General features: G+C 41.1%; 2 protein-coding genes across 6 annotated transcripts in view; one reads left to right on the top strand and one right to left on the bottom strand.

The window, feature by feature from the left end:
* LOC128693404 (prolyl 4-hydroxylase subunit alpha-3-like) overlaps window positions 1–25,246 on the top strand; it is a 44,520-nt gene extending 19,274 nt beyond the window's left edge. For both annotated transcript variants that reach the window (XM_070083648.1, XM_070083647.1), the window contains 5 exons: window positions 8,425–8,604; window positions 9,717–9,791; window positions 11,176–11,244; window positions 11,398–11,563; window positions 24,078–25,246. In XM_070083648.1, coding sequence (XP_069939749.1) covers window positions 8,425–8,604; window positions 9,717–9,791; window positions 11,176–11,244; window positions 11,398–11,563; window positions 24,078–24,148 — 561 coding nt within the window. In that variant the 3' untranslated portion in view covers window positions 24,149–25,246. The remainder of the gene's footprint in view (window positions 1–8,424; window positions 8,605–9,716; window positions 9,792–11,175; window positions 11,245–11,397; window positions 11,564–24,077) is intronic.
* The window catches only part of LOC128687963 (uncharacterized), a 100,490-nt gene continuing 84,302 nt past the window's right edge, over window positions 9,477–25,664 (bottom strand). For 2 of the 4 annotated variants that reach the window (XR_011391816.1, XR_008406923.2), the window contains one exon: window positions 19,953–23,940. The gene's annotated coding sequence lies outside the window, so the exon portion shown is untranslated. The other 2 variants (XR_008406926.2, XR_008406924.2) reach the window with 2 other exon arrangements.

Below are 25,664 nucleotides of genomic sequence, written 5' to 3'. Positions count from 1 at the left end.
TCCTGTCTGTCTCAACTATTGGATCACTACGACAAGGTCCTAGATGCACTAGAAGACAAAAAGAATGCAGATGTAATATATACAGATTTTGCAAAAGCCTTCGACAAGTGTGACCATGGCGTAATAGCGCACAAAATGCGTGCTAAAGGAATAACAGGAAAAGTCGGTCGATGGATCTATAATTTCCTCACTAACAGAACACAGAGAGTAGTCGTCAACAGAGTAAAGTCCGAGGCAGCTACGGTGAAAAGCTCTGTTCCACAAGGCACAGTACTCGCTTCCATCTTGTTCCTCATCCTCATATCCGACATAGACAAGGATGTCAGCCACAGCACCGTGTCTTCCTTTGCAGATGACACCCGAATCTGCATGACAGTGCAGACACTGCAAGGCTCCAGGCGGACATCAACCAAATCTTTTAGTGGGCTGCAGAAAACAATATGAAGTTCAACGATGAGAAATTTCAATTACTCAGATATGGTAAACACGAGGAAATTAAATCTTCATCAGAGTACAAAACAAATTCTGGCCACAAAATAGAGCGAAACACCATCGTCAAAGATCTGGGAGTGATCATGTCGGAGGATCTCACCTTCAAGGGCCATAACATTGTATCAATCGCATCTGCTAGAAAAATGACAGGATGGATAATGAGAACCTTCAAAACTAGGGAGGTCAAGCCCATGATGACACTCTTCAGGTCACTTGTTCTATCTAGGCTGGAATATTGCTGCACACTAACAGCACCTTTCAAGGCAGGTGAAATTGCTGACCTAGAAAATGTACAGAGAACCTTCACGGCGCGCATAACGGAGATAAAACACCTCAATTACTGGGAGCGCTTGAGGTTCCTAAACCTGTATTCCCTGGAATGCAGGCAGGAGAGATACATGATTATATACACCTGGAAAATCCTAGAGGGACTATTACCGAACTTGCACACGAAAATCACTCACTACGAAAGCAAAAGACTTGGCAGACGATGCAACATCCCCCCAATGAAAAGCAGGGGTGTCACTAGCACGTTGAGACCATACAATAAGTGTCAGGGGCCCGAGACTGTTCAACTGCCTCCCAGCATACATAAGGGGGATTACCAACAGACCCCTGGCAGTCTTCAAGCTGGCACTGGACAAGCACCTAAAGTCGGTTCCTGACCAGCCGGGCTGTGGCTCGTACGTTGGTTTGCGTGCAGCCAGCAGTAACAGCCTGGTTGATCAGGCTCTGATCCACCAGGAGGCCTGGTCACAGACCGGGCCACGGGGGCATTGACCCCCGGAACTCTCTCCAGGTAATACTATTATTTATTATTAAGGTACACAGTAAAGCTAACAGAACTTAAAACTGACAACGTTTTAGCTGGAATAATGTAATAGAAAGTCAAGGCTAGATTTTTTGAGTTCACAGTTTACCTCATTCAAAGTATCATAAGAATTTGAGCTTTGTGTTTTGTTATCCCCTCAAGGAAGGTTCCTTGATGTTGGTGAGGGGCTCTTGATTTAGGGAATTGGATCTGTGCTCCAGTTCCCCGAATTAAGCCTGAATGCCTTCCACATCCCCCCCCCCCAGGCGCTGTATAATCCTCCGGGTTTATTATTATTATTATAATCAAAAAGAAGCGCTAAGCCACAAGGACTATACAGCGCTGCAGGGCAGGAAGGAAGCGAGGGCATCAGGTGGCAAAAGGGAGATGGATGAGTAATAGGTTACGGATAACAGCGGGGCAGTGGATGGTGAAAGGGTAAAGGGCAGCAAGAGACTGAACTAGAAAGGGCTGAGGGGAGTGCGAAAAGTATCATCAGAGTTTGTGGAGTAAATCAGTCATTGTCAAGAAGTCAATGAGAGAGTCAGGATTAAAGGAGGGTCCATCAGCAAGAAGGGAAGGTAAAGAGAGGTAAATTCTGCGTGCTCGTTGATAGAGAGGGCAGTCTAACAGAATGTGGCTAATCGATACTGGAACTTGACACTGCTCACAGAGAGGAACAGGGTGCCTCTCCATGAGATACCCATGAGTAAGATGAGTGTGACCAATGCGAAGGCGGGAGAGAGTGGTCTCTCAACCTCGGCACTGATGACAAGAAGACGGCCAGTAACCTGTGCTCGGTTTAATAGAATGAAGTTTGTTACCAAGCAGAGTTGACCAACGTTGTTGCCAATGGGTGCGAAGGTGGGTAGCTATTGCAGCAAAATAGTCCAGAAATGGAACACCTCGATAGGAAATTGGTAGGTCATGTACTGCTGACCGCGCAGCAGTGTCTGCCTGTTCATTGCCCTGTACGTCGACATGACCAGGGACCCAACAAAAAACAATATCTTTATGTTTGGTAGAGATACGGCGTAGCCAAAGTTGGATACGGAGAACTAGGGGATGAGATGTATCAAATTTTCGTATAGCCTGTAGAGCACTAAGGGAGTCTGAGACTACTACAAATGATGACACAGGCATAGATGCGATACGAATAAGTGCTGCAAGAATGGCATACAGTTCAGCAGTAAAAATGCTAGCTGAAGATAGTAAATGTCCCCACACGACACTGTCCGGAAACACTGCTGCGAATCCGACGCCGTCTGAAGACTTAGAGCCATCTGTGTACACAGCGGTGGCATGAGAATGGGAGTGGAAGTGATCAAGAAAAAGAGAGCGGGAAGCCACCGTAGGCAGTTGAGCTTTCGAGCAAGGGAGTGAGAAAGAACAGACCCGAACAGCTGGAACTTCCCAGGGGGGTAGGGAAAAGTGAGATGCTACATGAACATATAAAGGTGGTAACTGAAGGGAAGACAAGAGTGAATGTAGGCGAAGAGAAAAGGGATGGAGCAAACAGGGGCGGCGAACGAATAAAGAATGTCTACTAATATCGGTGACCATTCTATAAATGGAAGGATTGTGTAGATCGTGAGAGCGTACATAGTAGCGAAGGCAATGGGCATCACGGCGATCAGACAAGGATGGAACATTCGCTTCTGTATAGAGGCTCTCAACAGGGGAAGAGCGAAAAGCACCAAGGCACAAACGTAATCCTTGGTGATGGATAGAGTTAAGGCTAGAGAGAGTAGCAGGAGAGGCCGCGGAATAAATCTGGTCACCATAATCGAGTTTCGATAAAATGAGGGCTGAATGTAGGCGAAGCAGAGTTTGACGATCAGCTCCCCAGGAAAGATGAGCAAGGGTTTTAAGAAGGTTTAGCCGGCTGTGACAAGTTGCCTTCAGAGAGGTTATGTGAGGTTTCCAGGATAACCGACGGTCAAAGAGAAGGCCTAGAAACCTGACTGTATCACGTTCGGGGATACGGGAGCCATAGAGATACAAAGGATGATCGGAGATAACAGAGCGTCTAGTGAAAGTAATTTGGTGAGTTTTGGTATTTGAAAATTTAAACCCATGCGTGGTGGCCCAAGTGGAAACACGGTCGACCGCATGCTGGAGAGAAACTGCAATAAGATGACAGTCAGCGCCTGCACAAGCAATAGCGAAGTCATCAACATAGAGTGATGACCAAATATTGGGTGGAAGAACAGAGGCCAAATCATTTATAGCAAGGAGAAAAAGTGTTGTGCTTAGAACACATCCCTGAGGGACACCTTCAGCTTGGACGAAGTCCGGGGAAAGAACATTATTGACTCGAACACGGAAATGTCTGTCAGTTAAAAAGTTCTTAAGGAAGGATGGTAGATTGCCTCAGAGGCCTAAGGAATGGGCCTGGGCCAAAATATTATACCTCCAAGTTGTGTCATATGCCTTCTCAAGGTCAAAAAATATGGCAATAACTAAGTGATTATTCGCAAAGGCATTACGAACATACGTATCCAAGCATAGTAAGGGGTCTATGGTAGAACGACCCTTACGAAAGCCATATTGACTAGCGGAGAGACTGTTGTGTGTCTCTAAATACCACATTAAATGTCGATTTACGAGACGTTCCATCTCTTTGCAAACTGCACTAGTAAGAGCGATGGGGCGATAGTGGGAGGCATCATGTCCTGTAGTACCCGGTTTGCGGAAAGGGAGAACAATGGCAGATTTCCACAGCTGGGGAAGAACTCCTTGTGCCCAAATAAGATTGAAGAGGTGTAAGAGGACTACAAGGGCTGACCGAGGTAAATGTTGTAACATACGAATATGAATGTCGTCAGGCCCAGCTGCCGATGATCGGCAAGCTGAGAGCGTTGCCTCCAGTTCTTGAAGTGTAAAAGGCACATTATACTGTTCTTCTCTGAGAGAAGAAAAGTCCAAGGGTACTAACTCTCTGGCAGACTTTGAGGAAAGAAACGAGGGGCATAGATGGAGCCCTCGAGAAATACGGACCAGATGTGTGCCAAGTTCAATGGCAACGTCGAGAGGGTTTGCTACATCAACACCAGCGACCCGTAGAACAGGAGCTGGGTCAGGAGAGTATTTACCACTCAATTTCCTCACTTTTTTCCAGACTGCACTCATAGAAGAAGCAGAGGTGATGGTGGAAACATAGTCTCGCCAACAAGTGCGTTTAGCTTCACGGATGACACGGCGAGCGATCACACGCTTCTGCTTAAAATCAAGAAGTCTCTCAGCGGTTCTATTGTACCGGTACCTGCCCCATGCAGCACGTTTCAAACGTACTGCACGAGCACAAGCAGGAGACCACCAAGGCACGCACTTCTGAGAATGCCTGCCTGAGGTTTGGGGTATAGAATGAGAAGCCGCGGTATAAACTGACGTCGAGAAGATGTGTAGGAGCTCATCAATGGAGGATGAAGAAGGAACCTCACTAAAAGCAGTGAGGTGTGAGTAAAGATCCCAATTTGCCCGATCAAATTGCCAGCGAGGGCTACGGAAAGGTGGTGAATAGGAAGGAGAAGTAAGAATGATCGGAAAATGATCGCTGTCATGTAAGTCTGGTAGAACAGACCAGGTGAAGTCTAGTGCAGTGGAGGAAGAGCAGACTGATAGATCGATGCAAGAGAGAGTATGAGTACGAGGATCAAAATGGGTGGGAGTACCCGTATTTAAAACATGGAGGGGGTGAGAGGCGAGAAAAGCCTCCAACTGAATGCCACGTGAGTCACAATGAGACCCCCCCCTGAGGAAATGGTGGGCATTAAAATCACCAAGTAACAGAAGTGGTGGTGGTAAGGATGAAACAAGAAAGGCAAAGTCTGGGATAGAAAATGCTAGAGAAGGAGAGAGATATAAAGAACATATTGTAAACCACTTATTCAAGTGGATACGGGCTGCAGTGTAATGCAGCGAGGTATGGACAAATAGTTGACAGTACGGAATATCATTGCGTAGAAGAAGGGCACTTTCATTAAAGGTCCCATCTGGGAAAGGATCCAAAGAATACAATAAATTATAGCCTGAGATAGGTTGGAAAACAGCCGAGTGTAATTTTGGTTCTTGTAAGCAAGCACCAACAGGGGAAAACCTGGAAAGCAACATCTGAAGCTCACCCCGAGTACCCCCGAGGCCGCGGATATTCCACTGTAAATAGGCCATGATTGGCGATGAAGAAAATATCAGGAATCTGCAGATAAAGGCACCTACGGACTAGAGGGGTTAGAAAAGTCAACGTGTGGTGGCATTGGAAGACGTTCAAGTAGCGAAGGAACGGAGCGTTGCGAAGAATGGGGTTGTGAAGATGGAGGAGAGGGAAGAGAAGGAACAGGAAGTGAATCAGTGTCCATTGAAGGTTTAGTCTCTGCAATATATTCTGAAATGGCTTCAAGTGTTTCTAAATTCAAAGATGTATGGGAGACCATATTGGAGATAGAAGGAGGAGGGTGAGTAAAGATTGGGACAGTAATGGACTGTATCAAAGTAGAGGGGGAGGGAAGAGTGTAAGGGACTGGAGATGAAGTGTGGGGGGGGGACAGAAGAGGCAGAAACCTGGGAGGTGGCAGAAGAGGGAGAAACTTGGGAGGGGACGGGGGTGGAAGGCATAGTACGAGGAGGAGGGTGAATCTCCACACTTGTAATAGAGCCAGAGAGAGTGGAAGAACTAGGTACAGAGACTGGAAAGGTAAAGTGTGGAGGTGGAAGAAGGGAAGGAAGGGGCAAAGAAGATTTGAGCAATGTGGATTTTTTGGACTTCTGAGTAGAGGGGCGATTGGTATTAGGTGTCGTACTAGGTCTTGTCGATACTGGGGCTTGTGAGGAAGGACGCGAAGATGTGAGAACAGACTGAGTTGTAGTCGGGACGTCAGAGCCAAGGACAGCAAAAGGATTAGATGCCGTAGTGGCTATGGGAGGGGTAACAACAGAGGAGGCTGCAGAAGATGGGACCCCAGAAGTGGGGGGATGTTTGGAAACACGAGAATAAGAAACACGGGGTAGTCTCCCTTGGAGGCGGAGATGAGTAACTGCCATAGCATAAGGGAGACCTTCTGCCTCTTTGAGGCAACGGATTTCACGTTCATTTAAGTAGACCTGGCAACGGCGGGAGTACGAAGGGTGAGCTTCATTACAATTAAGGCAAGATGGAGGTTGACTGCAAGATGTATTAGAATGGTCGTCAGCACCACAGACTGGGCATTCGGCCATAGATCTGCAATATTTCGCTGGGTGACCAAAACGCCAGCAATTTCTACATTGTTGTGGTGTAGGTATCACCTTTCGAACTTGTAACCGATGTCCCGCGACATATACAGAGGACGGGAGTTCTCGGCTGTCAAAAGTTAAACGAGCCACATTGCAAGGGTAACATCTCCGCCCCCGGGCAGGAAGGACATAAGTGTCTACTTTGAGGATTGGGAGATCCTGGAGTTCCAGCTGTTCAAAAATGTCATTGCCACATGACTGGAAATTCTGTTGGACTATGGTATGGGGCAGAATGACAGTACCACTACAAGAATTGAGAGAAAGATGTTTTTCAATAGTGATAGGAGTAGTATCGATATTCGAAAGGAGAGAAAGATCATGAGCTTGGGTAGCATTCTGGACAGTGACGATGCGCGTACCGCTCTTGAGAGCATGAAATGAAATATCTCTGCCAACATGACGCAGGAGCACTTTGCCAATACTATGGTCAGAAAGGTAGGCAGAAGAAGAAGTCGGTCTTAAAGTAAAGAATTTAGTCCATTGTGTGGTCTGAAACTGAGCGTGGAGAGGGAGTGCTTGACGTGTCGGTCTTTTCCGAGTAGAATGGGAAGGTAACGAAGGAGCATCATCAGGAGATTGACGTTGGCGTTTAGGAGTAGGACCGGAGTTGGTCCGGCGTGAAATGGGCGGGCGATTCGAAAATTGCCGTACCGTAGAGGGAGAAGCCGGAAGCATAGTCAAAGGAGAGCGGAGTTCAGACAAATCGAAGGAGTCAGTCGAAGCCCCGGTACCTGAAGCGGGTGAGGAAACAGCACCAGCAAGAAGTACAGGGGCATCAGGAGTGTCCAAAGAGTGGTCTAAACACAAGGCAGGGTCAGAATGGGGTGCGGCATCAAGAAGGGGCCCGGGGGTAGTGGGTTCATGGACTAGGGCTGCCATGGTTAGGTTACTCCTTTGCTTTTTGTTTTTAAGAAAAAAAAAGAAAGAAGAAAAGAAAAGAAAAATAAAAAAAAGAATAAAAAAAGGGGGGAGCGGGGAGGAATAGTTCCCAGGAGGAATGAAAGGGCCGGAAATCTCCCTCCGTGCCCAAGAGGACCTCAACACCGCTAGTAGCGCAGATGCAGCATGGAACCCATGCCATACCCTACCCTTCATGCCAGTAAACCAGCAATCCGGGATAGCAACCTCACATCTGCTGAGCTACCTCGGTGGACAAAAGAGAGGGCGGCCGGATATCCGCCACAAAGCATACCTCCTTCGGCCACCACCCCCGGAATCCGAAAGGTGGCTTCCAGAGATACACCCGTCGCCCGAAAGACACCCAAAGCTACTCCGGGATACCGGAGAGGGATCGGGACATCCCCAGGCAATCCAGATTCCACGGCAAACTACGCCACCACCAAGAACCTCAACGGAATGGGATGGACCCCGGTGTCCTTTCCCCTACCTAGGAACTAGCGAGCCTGTGGGAGAAATCCCAAAGGCCAAAAAGAGGAAGGGCAAAAGGGAGGGGTGAGGAGGAGGAGGAGGAATGGAAAAAGGGGAGGATGGGATAGGGGAGGGGAGAATGGGGGGTAATTAGGTTCGGTCTGAGGAAGAAGACTGACAGGGCTAATTCCTCAGACCAAGAGCCTCTTCACCACGCCAAGGAGCCCCCCTTGAAGAGGTCCTCCGGGTTTAGTGCTTCCCCCTTGATTATAATAATAATATGTTTTGTTATTGTTCTCCCTGCACTCTGCTTATGGAGAAGAGACTAAAGTACATACTCCTAATTTACCCAGGGAAGGGGAGGGTTGGTCCAGTTCCTTGGATCAAGAGCCCCCTCACAGGTTATGAATCTCCCTTGAGAGTAGTTTTATTCGGAATCAAAAATATTCTCTGATTTTTACTTTTTTGTGTGTGTATTCCAGTTAGTACGGTCAACAGTGGTTAACAAGAATCCCTACACAGAGGCAAGAGTGTCACAGACTGCCTGGCTTAAAAATGGTTCCCATCCTGCACTCCTCAATGTTGCAAGGAGGATTGCCTATGTCACAGGTCTCTTTGTGTTTGAAGGACCTATACAAGAGAGGGCGGGAGAAGAACTACAGGTGTGTGCATTGTAATGTTATTACCCTTTGACTAGGTCCTGATCCTCTGCGAGGCCTGGGCATTGACCGGGCTGCAGGGGCGTTTACCCCTGAAATGCCATTCAGGTATACTGATCTTTAATTTTTTTTTGTCACAAACCAAATCACATACAAACTCATTATATTCATCCTAGTATTCATAGTTTAAATCCTCTGATGCATATAGACTCGGTGATGTATGCACGTGTGGATAAATTACCATGGCATTACACATCACTGCAAGTAACGTTACTTCATCTTAATACTCTCATTTCATATGAAATTTTCACCATTCCTGTATTATTATAATTATGGGGGAGCGCTAAACCCGTAGGGTTATACAGCGCATGTGGGGGGGATGAAAGGTATTCAGGCTCGGTTCAGGGAACTGGAGCACAGATCCAATTCCCTAGATCAAGAGCCCCACCTGTATCAAGGAACCTCCTTTGAGGGGCCCATTCCTGTATATAGATCATATCGGTAATAAATTATTATTTCAATTAAAACTAAGCATTAAGCCCACTGGAAGTCGTATATGCTTCTAAACTGTTGTATTCTGAGCACCTCTGCAAAAACAGTGATAGTGTATGAGTGTGGTGAAAATGTTGAATGATGATGAAAGTATTTTCTTTTTGGGGTTTTCTTTCTTTTTGGGATCACCCTGCCTTGGTGGGAGACGGCCAACTTGTTGAAAAAAAAAAAAAATTAAGCTCACAAGGGTCATACAGTGTTGCAGGGCAGGATGTGCTAAAGAAATAATATGCAAAGATCAGAGGGTGAAGGGCATGTATGAGGCAGAGTCAGTAAGGGTAGTAAGGAGTACTAATGGAAAATCTCAGTAAAAAATCTTCTGCTTTCAAGTGTTTGGAAGCTTTAATCATTTGTCCCAATATTTAACAGTAACCTGATTACTCTTGTACTGCTGTTAAAGCCACTCATCTGAGTTACTCTGCTAATCATAAACCTCTGCATAGTTCATTACCACTGTAACTTGCTTAGTTTCAGTTCCTTGGATTGAGAGCCCTTCACCAGCATCAAGGCACACAAAAGAAGAGCACACACTCTGTCTTAAATATTCACATTTTTTTTTTCAGGTATTGAACTATGGTATAGGCGGGCACTATGATGAACATATGGACGTCTTCTACAAAGGACTGCAGGAAGGAAGTGTGAGTACATGTGTGACTTATTCATGAGGACTTCTTAAACCCTTAAGTGTCATTACACCCAGGAAATGGGAAAATATCTGGTTCAGTCTGATGAAGGAAAAGGTACATACATAGCTTTAATTCCTCAAGTAAAGAGCCTTGCAAAAACATCAAGGCTGTTTCCTCCACTTACTCTTTGAAGGAGAAATAAGCAATGCAAAAATTCATATTGTACATACTGCAAAGCAGTAAATTAGTTTGATTGCTGTATTAAGCACACTCATACCTTTGCCTACCCAATATGGGCCAGTAGGCCTACTCCCATTTTCAACTATTCTTTTGTAAGCAGTGATCACCTAATATTATAATTAAGTACAGTGGTACCTTGAGTTACAAACTTAATTTGTTCCAGAAGGCTGTTCGAGTGCCGATACCGGACAAATTTGTTCCCATGAGGAATAATGTTAATTAGATTAGTCCGTTTCAGACCTCCAAAAATACATTTACAAAAGCTTACAAAAATACACTTACATAATTGTTCGAGTTGGGAGCTGTTCGAAACTCGAGGTACCACTCTACAGTGGAACCCTGGATTTCATACTTAATTCGTTTCAGAAGGTCATCCTAAATCCGAAACGTATGAAAACCGAAGTAATATTTCCCATAAGAAATAATGTAAATCCAATTAATCCGTTCCAGACACCCAAAAATATTCACAAAAAAATAATTTTTTAAAGAATAACTATAGTTTTACATACAGAAAACAATGAGAAATAAATATGTATAAAGCACTAATTTTAATGATAAATGAACAATAAATACCTTTATTGAAGACTCTTGTCGGCGTATTGAAGATGGCGAGGAGAGAGAGTTGAGGTTATTGTTTGGAAGGGGAATCCCCCACCATAAGGACTTCAAGTATCAAAGCCCTCTCTGGGGTTACTTCCCTTCTTTGTCTTTTACTAGCACTGAACCCCAAAGGGCTGGCACTAGGAACTTCTTTGGGCCCATGGTGGCTTATTTCACAGTCACAATCAATAAACAAGCACAAAAATTGCGAAATGTTTTGGATGAATGCTCACTCAACCAGTGATAAAGCCAGACCGAGGTGGCATCCTGGTGGGCGAAAGCGTACAAGGTACAAAATCCAAGTGTTTAAATCCAAAATGTCCGATATCCGGTGCGTACGAAATCCAGGGTTCCACTGCACAATCATAGGGGATTGCTAAACCCATATAAGTCATACAGCACCTGGGGAATGGGAGACAATCAGACTGGATCCAAGGAAAGGGAAGATACATCCAGTTCCTTGGATTAAGAACTTACTAGCATGAAGGCACCTCCCTGGAAGGGTCTGGGGAGTCAACAAGGAATATAATCCAACGTTTTCCTCTTGCCTTGACAGTGGAATCAATCTCTCGTGTATGAAAAGGAATTCCCAGCTGGTGATCGCATAGCAACCTGGATTTTCTATGTAAGTGCTCTCTCACTTTATGCCTTGGTTTATATACTCTCATTAGCTTTGCAATACTGTACGTATATCCTGGCAGACGCTGTATATTTTATCCCGTAAAAAACTAGAAATATGAAAAGTTTTTAAACAGTAACTAATGTATTAATATCTCAGTTAACAGATGTGAAATCTGGAGGAAGGACTGCCTTTGTGAATGCTGGCATCTCAGTCCCAGCTGTGAAGGGTGCTGCAGCCTTCTGGTACAACCTCAAGAAGAATGGCAATGCTGACTTCAGGACTCAGCATGGAGGCTGTCCTGTGCTGCTGGGCAACAAGTGGGGTCAGTATCAATATCATACCTACCATATGTTTATATTCAATAACAATCAGTAAATTGGTTTTAATTACTATATAGACTTGTTAATTATGCTGATTATCATTATTATGGATAGGGGAAGCACAAAACCGATGTGGTCATACAGCACCTGGGCAAATCATAATCAATCCAGGAAAAGGTAGAATATTATTGCAATCACAACTAACACTAAACTCACAAGGGTCATACAGCACTGCAGGGCAGGATGTGCTAAAGATGAAATATGTGAAGATCAGAGACCAGTGAAGGTTAGGAGTATGCAAGAGGTAGTCACTAAGGTTAGATTATTATTAGTATAATCAAAACTAAGAGCTAAACCCACCAGGGTCATACAGCACTGCAGGGTAGGGTATGTGGACTGTGTAATATGCTTGATCTGAAACTAGCAAGAATGGAGAGCATAATGGAAAGGGCAGTGAGGAGTGCTGAAGGAAGTACATATAATCAAAGATTGTGTGATAAATCTGTTGCTGTCAAAGTCAAAGAGGGATTCTGTGTCAAAGGTGGGGCTGTCAGCTAGGAGGGAAGCAGTAAGATTAGAGGGAGCATTAAAAAGAAACTATAATCAAAGTTGGTGTAATAATGCAATTGCTGACAAAAAAAAAAAAAAAAAAAATTCAAAGAGGGTAGAAAAGGTAGAAAAAGTCCTTGGAGGAGCCCTCACCTGCAACAAAATAATTCCCAACAGGGGGTTAATTATAAATAGATTTGTTACTTAAAATTACAGAACCATTACTTATAATAATATATTTTTTTTTTTTTTCAACAAGTCGGTCGTCTCTTTACATAATTGTATTATATAAACTGGTACTGTAATTGAGAGATTTTCAAAATTAATAAAATAAATTCCTCCTAATTTGTAGGTATTAGGTTGGTAGAAAGCAACCATCCAGGGAGGTACTACCATCCTGCCAGGTGACTGTGAAACAGAAACCTGTAACTGTTTTACATGATGGTAGGATTGCTGGTGTCTTTTTTTGTCTCATAAACACGCTGGATAACAGGTATATCTTGCTACTTCTACTTACACTTAGGTCACACTACACATACATGTACAAGCATATATATACACACACACCCCTCTGGGTTTTCTTCTATTTTCTTTCTAGTTCTTATTCTTGTTTATTTCCTCTTATCTCCATGGAGAAGTAGAACATAATTCTTCCTCCCTAAGCCATGCGTGTTGTAAGAGGCGACTAAAATGCCGGGAGCAAGGGGCTAGTAACCCCTTCTCCTGTATAAATTACTAAATTTAAAAAGAGAAACTTTTGTTTTTCTTTTAGGGCCACCCTGCCTCGGTGGGATACGGCCGGTTTGTTGAAAGAAGAAGATATATATACATACACACATCTAGGGTTTTTCTTCTTTTTCTAAATAGCTCTTGTTCTTGTTTTTTTTTTCCTCTCTATTGTCCATGGGGAAGTGGAAAAGAATCTTTCCTCCGTAAGCCATGCATGTCGTATGAAGCAACTAATATGCCAGGAGCAATGGGCTAGTAACCCCTTCTCCTGTACACATTTACTAAAAGTCAGAAGAAAAACCTTATAAAACTGGGATGCTTGAATGTGTGTGGATGTAGTGTGGATGATAAGAGATGATTGCTGATGTTATGAATGAAAGGAAGTTGGATGTCCTGGCCCTAAGTGAAACAAAGCTGAAGGAGGTAGGCGAGTTTCAGTGGGGAGAAATAAATGGGATTAAGTCAGGAGAGAGTTAGAGCTAAGGAAGGGGTAGCAATAATGTTAAAGGACCAGTTATGGAAGGAGAAGAGGGAATATAAGAAGCCAATATGTGTACGCAAATGGGGCAAGCTCTTCCGCACAACCAATTACAGTTGGTGTCCCACAGGGAAGTGTCCTTGGCCCTCTTCTCTTTCTCCTATACATAAATGACCTACCAAATGCTTCGCAATTACTCAAACCCACACTTTTTGCAGATGACACTACATACGTCTTCTCTCACCCGAGCCCAGTCACGCTAGCCAATACTGTAAACACCGAATTACAGAAAATATCTACCTGGATGAGGACTAACAAACTTACACTAAACATTGACAAAACCTACTTCATTCAGTTTGGTAACAGAGCTACAGATGTACCTCTTAACATAACGATAAACGGATCACCTATCACAAAGCTAACAGAGGGAAAATTCTTAGGAATCCACCTTGATAATAGACTCAAATTTCATACACATATACAACAAATTTATAAGAAAATTTCCAAGACTGTAGGCATACTATCGAAGATACGGTACTATGTTCCACAGTCAGCCCTCCTGGCCCTTTATCACTCTCTTATTTACCCCTATCTCACCTATGGAATTTGTGCATGGGGCTCAACAACAATTAACCATCTCAGACCACTAATTACCCAACAAAAGGCTGCAGTTAGAATGATAACAAATTCTCACTACAGGCAACACACTCCACCAATATTCAAAACACTCAACCTACTCACCATACAAAACATCCATACTTATTACTGCACCTATTACATACATAGAACACTTAACTCTGATATTAACCCTCCCCTCAAACATCTCCTTGCCAACCTCAACAGAACACATGACCATAACACAAGGCACAGATCACTCTTTGATGTTCCTCATGTCTATCTCACGCTATGCAAAAACTCAATGCACATAAAAGGCCCTAAAATCTGGAATTCATTACCTGTAAATATAAAAGAAACACTACCTGTTTATAAATTCAAGTCTCTTCTCAAAGTTCACTTACTCACTCAAAACCAAATAAATACTGAATAACTGAACCTTATAAATTGTATATCCAAAATGTTACTCACAATTATATCACATAAATGTTAAACCTAGGACCCAATCTAACTTTGTTATTTTTTTAAATACACTACCTAACAGAATACTCCATTCTACTGAATGAACAGCAATGCATGCAACCATATGACCTGTCTTTGTAATACTCATTTGTGCTTTATAGTTATCTGTTTACAATAATGTCTTATCACTGATTTCATCATTGCTTAGTTAATCTTAAGTTAATTTTAAGCCAGCCCGTAATGCTATGCATATAAGTGGCTTTGGCATGCTGCTCTTACCTGTATTTTTTTTGTACCTCTGTATGTATGCTAAAATTTCTAAATAAATAAATAAATAAATAAATAAATAAATGTGTAAATTCAGGGATTATGTGGATTAAAATAAGGGTCGGATGTGAAAAATGGGTCATAATAAGAGTGTATGCACCTGGAGAAGAGAGGAGTGTAGAGGAGAGAGATTTTGGGAGATGTTAAGCGAATGTATAAGAACCTTTGAACCACATGAGAGAGTAATTGTGGTAGGGGACCTAAATGCCAAAGGAGAAACATTTAGAGAGGGTGTGGTAGGTAAGTTTGGGGTGCCAGGTGTAAATGATAATGGGAGCCCTTTGAGTGAACTTCGTATAGAAAAGGGTTCAGTTATAAGTAATACGTATTTTAAGAAAAGGAGGATAAATAAGTATACGAGATATGATGTAGGGCGTAATGACAGTACTTTGCTGGACTATGTATTGGCAGATAAAAGACTGTTGAGTAAACTTCAGGATGTACATGTTTATAGAGGGGCCACAGATATATCAGATCACTTTCTAGTTGTAGCTACAGTGAGAGTAAAAGGTAGATGGGATACAAGGAAAATAGAAGCAGCAAGTAAGAGAGAGAGGTGAAGGTGTATAAACTAAAAGAGGAGGCAGTTAGGGTTGAAGAGGGTTGGAATAATTTTAAAAATGCAGTATTAGAATGTGGGGCAGAAGTTTGTGGTTATAGGAGGGTGGGTGCAGGAGGAAAGAGGAGTGATTGGTGGAATGATGAAGTAAAGGGTGTGATAAAAGAGAAAAAGATAGCTTATGAGAGGTTTTTACAAAGCAGAAGTGTTATACGAAGAGTCGAGTACATGGAGAGTAATAGAAAGGTGAAGAGAGTGGTGAGAGAATACAAAAGGAGAGCAGATGATAGAGTGGGAGAGGCACCGTAAAGAAATTTTAATGAAAATAAGAAAAAATTTTGGAGTGAGTTAAACAAGTTAAGAAAGCCTAGGGAATGAATGGATATATCAGTTAAAAACAGAGTAGGGAAGTTAATAGATGGGGACATGGAGGTATTGGGTAGATGGCGAGAATATTTTGAGGAACTTCTAAATGTCGGCGAAGAAAGGGAGATGGTAATTTCATGCACTGGCCAGGGAGGTATACCATCTTGTAGGACTGAAGAAGAGCAGGATGTGAGTGGGGGAGGTGCGTGAGGCATTATATAGAATGAAATGGGGTAAAGCAGCTGGAACTGACGGGGTCATGACAGAAATGTTAAAAGCAGGGAGGATATAGAGTTGGAGAGGTTGGTATTTTTGTTTAATAAAGGTATGAAAGAGGGGAAGGTACCTAGGGATTGGCAGAGAGCATGTATAGTCCCTTTATATAAAGGGAAAGGGGACAAAAGAGATTGTAAAAATTATAGAGGAATAAGTTTACTGAGTATACCAGTATGGCAGGGTTATTATTGAAAGAATTAGAGGTAAGGCATAATGTAGGATTGTGGATGAGCAACGAGGTTTTAGAGTGGGTAGGGGATGTGTAGATCAAGTGTTTACATTGAGGCATATATGTGAACAGTATTTAGATAAAGGTAGGGAAGTTTTTATTGCATTTATGGATTTAGAAAAGGCATATGATAGAGTGGATAGGGGACCAATGTGGCAGATGTTACAAGTATAGTGGACCCCCGGTTAACGATATTTTTTCATTCCAGAAGTATGTTCAGGTGCCAGTACTGACCGAATTTGTTCCCATAAGGAATATTGTGAAGTAGATTAGTCCATTTCAGACCCCCAAACATACACGTACAAACGCACTTACATAAATACACTTACATAATTGGTCGCATTGGGAGGTGATCGCTAAGCGGGGGTCCACTGTATATGGAATAGGTGTTAAGTTACTAAATGCTGTAAAGAGGTTTTATGAGGATAGTGAGGCTCATGTTAGGGTGTGTAGAAGAGAGGGAGACTACTTCCCGGTAAAAGTAGGTCTTAGACAGGGATGTGTAATGTCACCATGGTTATTTAATATATTTATAGACGGGGTTGTAAAAGAAGTAAATGCTAGGCTGTTCGGGAGAGGGGTGGGATTAAATTATGGGGTATAAAATTCAAAATGGGAATTGACACAGTTACTTTTTGCTGATGATACTGTGCTTATGGAAGATTCTAAAGAAAAATTGCAAAGGTTAGTGGATGAGTTTGGGAATGTGTGTAAAGGTAGAAAGTTGAAAGTGATCATAGAAAAGAGTAAGGTGATGAGGGTATCAAATGATTTAGATAAAGAAAAATTGGATATCAAATTGGGGAGGAGGAGTATGGAAGAAGTGAATGTTTTCAGATACTTGGGAGTTGACGTGTCGGCGGATGGATTTATGAAGGATGAGGTTAATCATAGAATTGATGAGGGAAAAAAGGTGAGTGGTGCGTTGAGGTATATGTGGAGTCAAAAAACGTTATCTATGGAGGCAAAGAAGGGAATGTATGAAAGTATAGTAGTACCAACACTCTTATATGGATGTGAAGCTTGGGTGGTAAATGCAACAGCGAGGAGACGGTTGGAGGCAGTGGAGATGTCCTGTTTAAGGGCAATGTGTGGTGTAAATATTATACAGAAAATTCAGAGTGTGGAAATTAGGAAAAGGTGTGGAGTTAATAAAAGCATTAGTCAGAGGGCAGAAGAGAGGTTGTTGAGGTGCTTTGGTCATTTAGAGAGAATGGATCAAAGTAGAATGACATGGAAAGTATATAAATCTATAGGGGAAGGAAGGAGGGGTAGGAGTCGTCCTCGAAAGGGTTGGAGAGAGGGGGTAAAGGAGGTTTTGTGGGCGAGGGGCTTGGACTTCCAGCAAGCGTGCGTGAGCGTGTTAGATAGGAGTGAATGGAGACGAATGGTACTTGGGACCTGACGATCTGTTGGAGTGCGAGCAGGGTAATATTTAGTGAAGGGATTCAGGGAAACCGGTTATTTTCATATAGTCGGACTTGAGTCCTGGAAATGGGAAGTACAGTGCCTGCACTTTAAAGGAGGCGTTTGGGATATTGGCAGTTTGGAGGGATATGTTGTGTATCTTTATACGTATATGCTTCTAAACTGTTGTATTCTGAGCGCCTCTGCAAAAACAGTGATAATGTGTGAGTGTGGTGAAAGTGTTGAATGATGATGAAAGTATTTTCTTTTTGGCGATTTTCTTTCTTTTTTGGGTCACCCTGCCTCGGTGGGAGACGGCCGACTTGTTGAAAAAAAAAAAATATATATATATATATGTAATATATATATAATATATAGTATATATTATATATATATATATATATATATATGTAATATATATATAATATATAGTATATATTATATATATATATATATATATATACAGTGGACCCCCGCTTAACGATCACCTCCCAATGCGACCAATTATGTAAGTGTATTTATGTAAATGCGTTTGTACGTGTATGTTTGGGGGTCTGAAATGGACTAATCTACTTCACAATATTCCTTATGGGAACAAATTCGGTCAGTACTGGCACCTGAACATACTTCTGGAATGAAAAAATATCGTTAAACGGGGGTCCACTGTATACATATGTATATATATATATACATATATATAATGTATATATATATATATACATATATATAATGTATATATATATACAGTGGACCCCCGGGTAATGATATTTTTTCATTCCAGAATTATGTTCAGGTGCCAGTACTGACCGAATTTGTTCCCATAAGGAATATTGTGAAGTAGATTAGTCCATTTCAGACCCCCAAACATACACGTACAAATGCACTTACATAAATACACTTACATAGTTGGTGGCATTGGGAGGTGATCGTTATGCGGGGGTCCACTGTATATATATATATATATATATATATATATATATATATATATATATATATAAAAAAATATATATATATATATATTGTACATACTATATATACACACACACCTCTGGGTTTTCTTCTATTTTCTTGGCTAAGCGCTTCTTTTTGATTATAATAATAATAATCTTCTATTTTCTTTCTAGTGCTTGTTTTTGTTTATTTCCTCTTATCTCCATGGGGAAGTGGAACAGAATTCTTCCTCCGTAAGCCATGCGTGTTGTAAGAGGCGACTAAAATGCCGGGAGCAAGGGGCTAGTAACCCCTTCTCCTGTACAAATTACTAAATTTAAAAAGAAAAACTTTCATTTTTCTTTTTGGGCCACCCTGCCTTGGTGGGATACAGCTGGTTTGTTGAAAGAAGAAGTCTGTTGAGTATACCTGGTAAAGTGTGTGGTACAGTTATTATTGAAAGAATTAAGAGTAAGACAGAGAGTAGGATAGCAGATGAACAAAACAGAATGACTTCGAGAATGTATAAATCCGTAGTGGAGGGAAGGTGTAGTAGGGGTCGGCCTAGGAAGGGTTGGAGGGAGGGGGTAAAGGTTTTGTGTGCGAGGGGCTTGGACTTCCAGCAAGCATGCATGAGCACATTTGATACGAGTGAATGGAGACAAATAGTTTTTAATACTTGATGTGCTGTTGGAGTGTGAGCAAAGTAACATTTATGAAGGGATTCAGGGAAACCGGCAGGCCAGACTTGAGTCCTGGAGATGGGAAGTACAGTGTCTACACTCTGAAGGAGGGGTTTTAATGTTGCAGTTTTATAACTAGCATAAAGCACCCCTCTGGCAAGACAGTGATGGAGTGAATGATGATGAAAGATTTTCTTTTTCGGGCCACCCTGCTTTGGTGAGAATCGGCCAATGTGTTAATAAAAAATAATTAAAAAATTGTAGCAATTATATATATATTTTTAGTTGGATTTTAAGCCAGGTGACTGCATGTTAGTTATCATCTGGCAAAGGCTCTTATCAACAGAGCCATGTCCGTTTTGTGTGTGTGCATGCACACGTTTGTATGTACATACAGTGAAACCTCTCATTAATGGATTTCAGACAAAAAAAAAATTGGCCAGACACATTAAAAGCAGTGGATCTTGACAGAGTCACCAGGGATTCTGCAAGAGAGAGCAGGAGCACTATATGAACCTATAGCTATGATCTACAAGTCACTGTCCACAGGATAAGTGCCAAAGATCTGGAAGACAGCAAACATAGCAGATATAGAATACATAGAACACTTTTAACTCGGATATAAACCCTCCCCTCAAACGTCTCCTTACCAACCTCAAAAGAACACGTGACCATAACACAAGGCACAGATCACTCTTTGATGTTCCTCGTGTCCATCTCACACTATGCAAAAACTCAATGCACATAAAAGGCCCAAAAATCTGGAATTCATTACCTGTGGATATAAAAGAAACACTGTTTATATATTCAAGTCTCCACTTAAAAATCACCTACTCACCCACAACTAAATAAATACTGAATAATTGTATCTCATAAATGTTTAACCTGTTACCCAATGCACAGCAACACAGTAAATGACCTAAATGACCATATGACCTGTCTTTGAAATACTCATTGTCCTTAACTTTTATCTGTTTACAATAATGTTTACCACTGAATATATCATTGTTTAGTTAATCTTAAGTTAATTTTAAGCCTGCCCATAATGCTCTGCATACAAGGGGCTTTGGCATGTTACACTTAACCACTGTATTTTTTTGTACTTCAATGTATCATGTTCAAATTAATAAATAAATAAATATATTTAACCCTTTGGGGGTTTCGGACGTACTAATACATCTTACGGCCCAGGGTTTTTGACGTACCAGTACGCCTAAATTCTAGCACCCTCAGATCTAGTGAGAGAAACCTGGTAGGCCTACATATGAAAGAATGGGTCTATGTGGTCAGTGTGCTCAGTATAAAAAAATCCTGCAGCACATAGTGCGTAATGAGAAAAAAAACTTTGACCGTGTTTTTGGATTAAAACAGCGACTTTGCACTGTATTTTCGTATGGTATTTATTGTTGTATTCTAGTTTTCTTAGTCTCACTTTATAGAATGGAAGACATATTACAGAAATTGAGATGATTTTGACTGGTTTTACAATGAAAAGTACCTTGAAATTGAGCTCAAAGTAGCAGAAATGTTCGATTTTTACCGAAGTACAAAAGTAAACAAATCATGCAAAGCATCCAATACACATCAACTGGTGAGTCTAATATACTTTCACAAGTGTGCTGATATTATTTATACCATTTCTACACTAATGCAGTAGTCTGCATAACAGTAAATCTTATTTATTTTGTGAGAATAAAAATTCAAAGTGGAAAGCAAAAGAAATATAAGAGGGGCCTGGAGATGTGACTAACGAACAGAGAACTTGTTATTTTAGTGCCAGGAATGTCTTTCTTGTTTATTTTAGACCCTATTCGGAAATTGGCATCTTTGGAATATGTGTGAAATTGGCAAAATTGCTAAATTCTGACCACTGTATTGGATAGTTGAAATCGGTAAATGGGTGGTTTCTTGTACTCATTCGATAGAAAAAATGGAGTTCTAGCAAAATAGTTACGATTTTTGTCGACTAGTACACTGGAATTGGCTGAAAATACGGCTCAAAGTGGGCAAAATTGCCAATGCGTAAACATCGTCAAGACAGCTAACTTCGCGAAAGCATAATTCCGTAAGTTGTCCATCAAATTTCATACTTTTGGTGTTGTTATGATCGAGAAAAGATTCTCTATCTTTCCATAAGAAAAAATCATTTTTTTTTTTTTTGAAATTTGGCCGACCCTAAGAACAAGTCTCTGAGAGGACCTGTCGACCCCCAAACGGTCAACCCTTTCAGGGTCCAGAGGCCAAAAAAAAATTTCAAAGTGTGCACCAGTGTCCAAGAATTTTCAAAAAATAATTTTGTTATTTTTTCTTATGAAATGGTAGAGAATCTTTTTCTGAAGGTAATAAAACAAAAAGTACGACATTTGATGGAAAATTGACGAAATTATGCTCTCGCGAATTTTGATGTGTCAGCGATATTTACGCTGACCAAATTCTTAGCTATTTCACTAGTAATACTTCTATTCTGTCGATTGAGCACAAGAATTCGCCAAGTCAACTGTTTCAACTACAAAATAAAGTGATCAGAAATTGGTAATTTGGCCAATTTAATGCAAAGTTCAAAATACTCCAATTTCAAAATAGGGTCCAGAATAAACAAGGAAGGCATTCCTGGCACTAAACTAACATTTCCTCTGTTCATTAGTTATATTTTCAGGCTTTACTATTGAATTCCATTTTGATTTTTTATTCACATAATGAATTTTTGTTCAGACAAAAAATAGAAGATTTACTGTTACGCAATATTGTAATAATTGTATAAATAATATCACCACATTTGTGAACGTATATTAGACCCACCAGCAGACGTGTGAGGTCATTTGTTTACTCTTGAACATCGGCAAAAATTTAACATTTCCACTACTTTGAGCCCAGTTTCAAGCCATTTCCAGTAATAAAACCAATTAAAATCATCTCTATTTCTGTAATATATCTTCCATTCTATCAAATGAAACCAACGCAAATACAACTATAAAAAACACACACAAAAAAAAAAACTTCGAAGTCACTGTTTTAATCGAAAATTACGGTCTCAGTTTTTTTCCTCTCATTATGCACCGTGTGCTGCAGGATTTGTTTTATGAGGTGCACACATACCACATAGATGTATTCTCTCACATCTAGGCCAAAATTTACCACTCACAGTTTATCAGAGTGAGCTGAGCTCAGGACGTAGATCTATGGTTTGGACCCTCAACGTAAAGCCGTAGATCTATGGCACGGACCACTTAAAGGGTTAAGGAAGTCTTGAGATAGGCAGGAGACGCTAAACTACAGTCCAGTTTTACTGACAAGTATACCATGCATGGTAATGGAGACTATAGTCAGGAAGAGAGTGGTAGAGCACTTGGAGAGATGTGGATTTATAAACAACAACCAGCATGGGTTCAGAGATAGCTACTCTTGTCTAACCAACCTCTTGGAATTTTATGACAAGGTAACAGAAGTGAGGCAGGAGTGATTATGTTGGGTGGATTGCATTTTCTCAAGACTGCAAGAAGGCATTTGACACTGTACCTTACACAAGACTGGGGCAAAAACTTGAGAACAGGCAGGAATAACCAGGAACGTACTTCCTTTCCTTAAGGAGTACCTTAGGGAAAGGAAGTAAAAAGAGCGATTGTCTGGGAAAGAGTAACAAGGATTGTACCACAAGGATTAATTAGCATTTGGACTAGTACTGTTTCTGGTTTATGCAAATGACACCAGAAGGAATCGAGTCAGATGTACTATATTCACTGATTATGTAAAAACCAATGGGGGAAAATACAGACAGATGAGGACAGGGATAGGCTGCAAAAGAATCTTGGCCAATAAGAGGCTGCTTAACTTCAACCGAATCTGGTCCAATAAGTGTGCTTGAATTCAACCCCAGCAAATGCAAGGTTACAAAGTTTGAGGAAGGGGCCAGGAGACCAGACACAGGGTACAGACTCAGGAAGGAAAGAAGCTGCTAACCTCATTCAGTGAGAAGAAAAAACCTGGGAGTATGAATAGTGCCTGCCATATCACCAGAGGCTAACATCAACCGAAAAATCTCTTACAAGAATAATAATTATTATTATATTTAGAAGTCATACAGCACTTGGGGAATGGAAGGCAATCAAGTTTAAGCCATGGGGTGAATAGGCACGATTCCTTGGATCAAAAGCCCCTCACCAGCATATAGGAACCTCCCTTGAAGGACCATTTATATGAATAATTTTCATATTACTGTTATTACAGTACTGGACATGTAGGGAAAAGTACTTAATCAGCAGATAATAATATAATCAAGTTATGCACTAAACCTGAAAGGGTCAAACAGTACTTAATCTGCAGAGATCTTACCTCACCCTTGGGAATGGGAGGCAATCAGGTTTAATCCAAGGAAGGGGGTTTATATCAAATTTTTGTAATCAAGAATCCCTTATCATTATGAAGGAGCCTTCTGTGAGGGATGAGATTGGAAAAGAGGGTGAAGACGTACAGAGTTAACTTAGCTTCTTGCAAATGTTAGACTTGAGACACAATGACTCTTGACACCCCGCAGGGTGTGAATTATATTAAAAACAAACATTAAAAGAATCTAGGTAACAGGAGGTAATCAGATTTGATCTGAGGAAGGGGAGGGGTAGTTTAACTTCCTTGGATCAAGAGGCTTACACCAGCTTCAAGGCATCCCCCACTGCAGGATGTTATGTATAGAGATTTTGATTATCTTGTGTGCCTCTCAAAGAAGATTTTGTGATACTAGTGAGGAGCTCTTGAATTGTGATGTCAACACACTTCTGGAAAGACAAGAGATTGAATGATGGTGAAAGTGTTTCCTTCTTTGGGTCACCCTACCTAGACAGGAGATAACCACTGAGGAAAAATAAAAAAATCTTGTATATCTATAATTAGTGTTTCTATTTTTCTTTCACAGTTGCAAATAAATGGATTCGTGAGCACAAGAATTTTCTTCGTCGGCCTTGCAGTACCAATCCCGAGGAATGAGATAAATACATTAACCTTTAGACTGTCCAAACGTATATCTATGTTTGCGCGCGTAGTGCTCTGCCCTTGATTGTCTCCATAAGAAACAATGTAAAAAAAAAATAGAGCCACGTTCGGAGCACTACGCAAGCAAACATAGATCTACGTTTGGACAGTTTAAGGGTTAAATAAAAGAAGCCTAAATATAATTATGGCTACTAATAACTCATTTTACATGTACATTAACAGAATACTTTAACCCTGAAAAATAGGGATTAAAGTAAATAACATATATGTACCCTGAAAAATAGGGATGACAGTAAATACTAACATGTATATGTACCAAGATAAATATACCTCTGGATGCACTTACATAACTTGCTTTGTTTTACTGTTACTTCACTTTCTCAACTCATTATTTTTTACATTTTTATTAACACATCAGCTGTTTCCCGCCAAGGCAGGGCGATCCAAAAAAGAAGAAATACTTTCATTATCATTCACTCCATCACTGCCTTATTATGAAAATAAAATCACTCAAGTTAAATATACTATAATATTATACTTCCAGCAAGCGTGCGTGAACGTGTTCGATAGGAGTGAATGGAGACGAATGGTATTTGGGACCTGATGAGCTGTTGGAGTGTGAGCAGGGTAATATTTAGTGAAGGGATTCAGGGAAACCGGTTATTTTTATATAGCCGGACTTGAGTCCTGGAAATGGGAAGTACAATGCCTGCACTCTAAAGGAGGGGTTCGGGATATTGGCGGTTTGGAGGGATATGTTGTATCTTTATACGTATATGCTTCTAAACTGTTATATTCTGGACACCTCTGCAAAAACAGTGATTATGTGTGAGTGAGGTGAAAGTGTTGAATGATGATGAAAGTATTTTCTTTTTGGGGATTTTCTTTCTTTTTGGGTCACCCTGCCTCGGTGGGAGATGGCTGACTTGTTAAAAAAAAAATTATACTTTTCATTTTCTTTTACTCTTGTTCTGTTTACTAATCATTTAAATATAGATGTCTACTCCTTCATTTGACAGAAAAAGATAATGGAGGTTATGCCATTTTATTTATGCCATAACCCACATACGTATTGTCTTATTTGTGTAATGTAATTATTGTCCGCTTACAATATCAAATACAGGTACAGGTCAGCCATTACTAATCCGGCATCACTGGGACCTGTAGGGTGCCGGATTAGTGATTTTGCTGGATCACAACATGGTTAGGTTAGAATACACTTAACCCAATAGCTAGCCACATCATCCTTCCTTTAAAACACCCCATAAATCAGTACAAGTTGGTTAATAAAGTTAACCAACTTGACTTACACAAGAAAGTTCATCACTGCCACTTCCAAAGTGAAGAGCTGAAATTTACAACTAAGCACATTTAGTAGTAATGTTGGTAGATTTACTGACAATATGTTAGGTAAAAAGACAAGTGCAACTACTGACATTCTATTGTGGCAATACTTCGCTCTCCAGGTAATGGCTTGACAAAGCTCCTGGAGAGCGAAACATTCCCACAA

The sequence above is a fragment of the Cherax quadricarinatus genome, chromosome 10 (assembly GCF_038502225.1).
Source record: "Cherax quadricarinatus isolate ZL_2023a chromosome 10, ASM3850222v1, whole genome shotgun sequence".
In the NCBI taxonomy this organism is placed as follows: domain Eukaryota; kingdom Metazoa; phylum Arthropoda; class Malacostraca; order Decapoda; family Parastacidae; genus Cherax; species Cherax quadricarinatus.
Note: the sequence above shows the minus strand (reverse complement) of the source record. Positions and strands in the feature narration are given on the sequence as shown.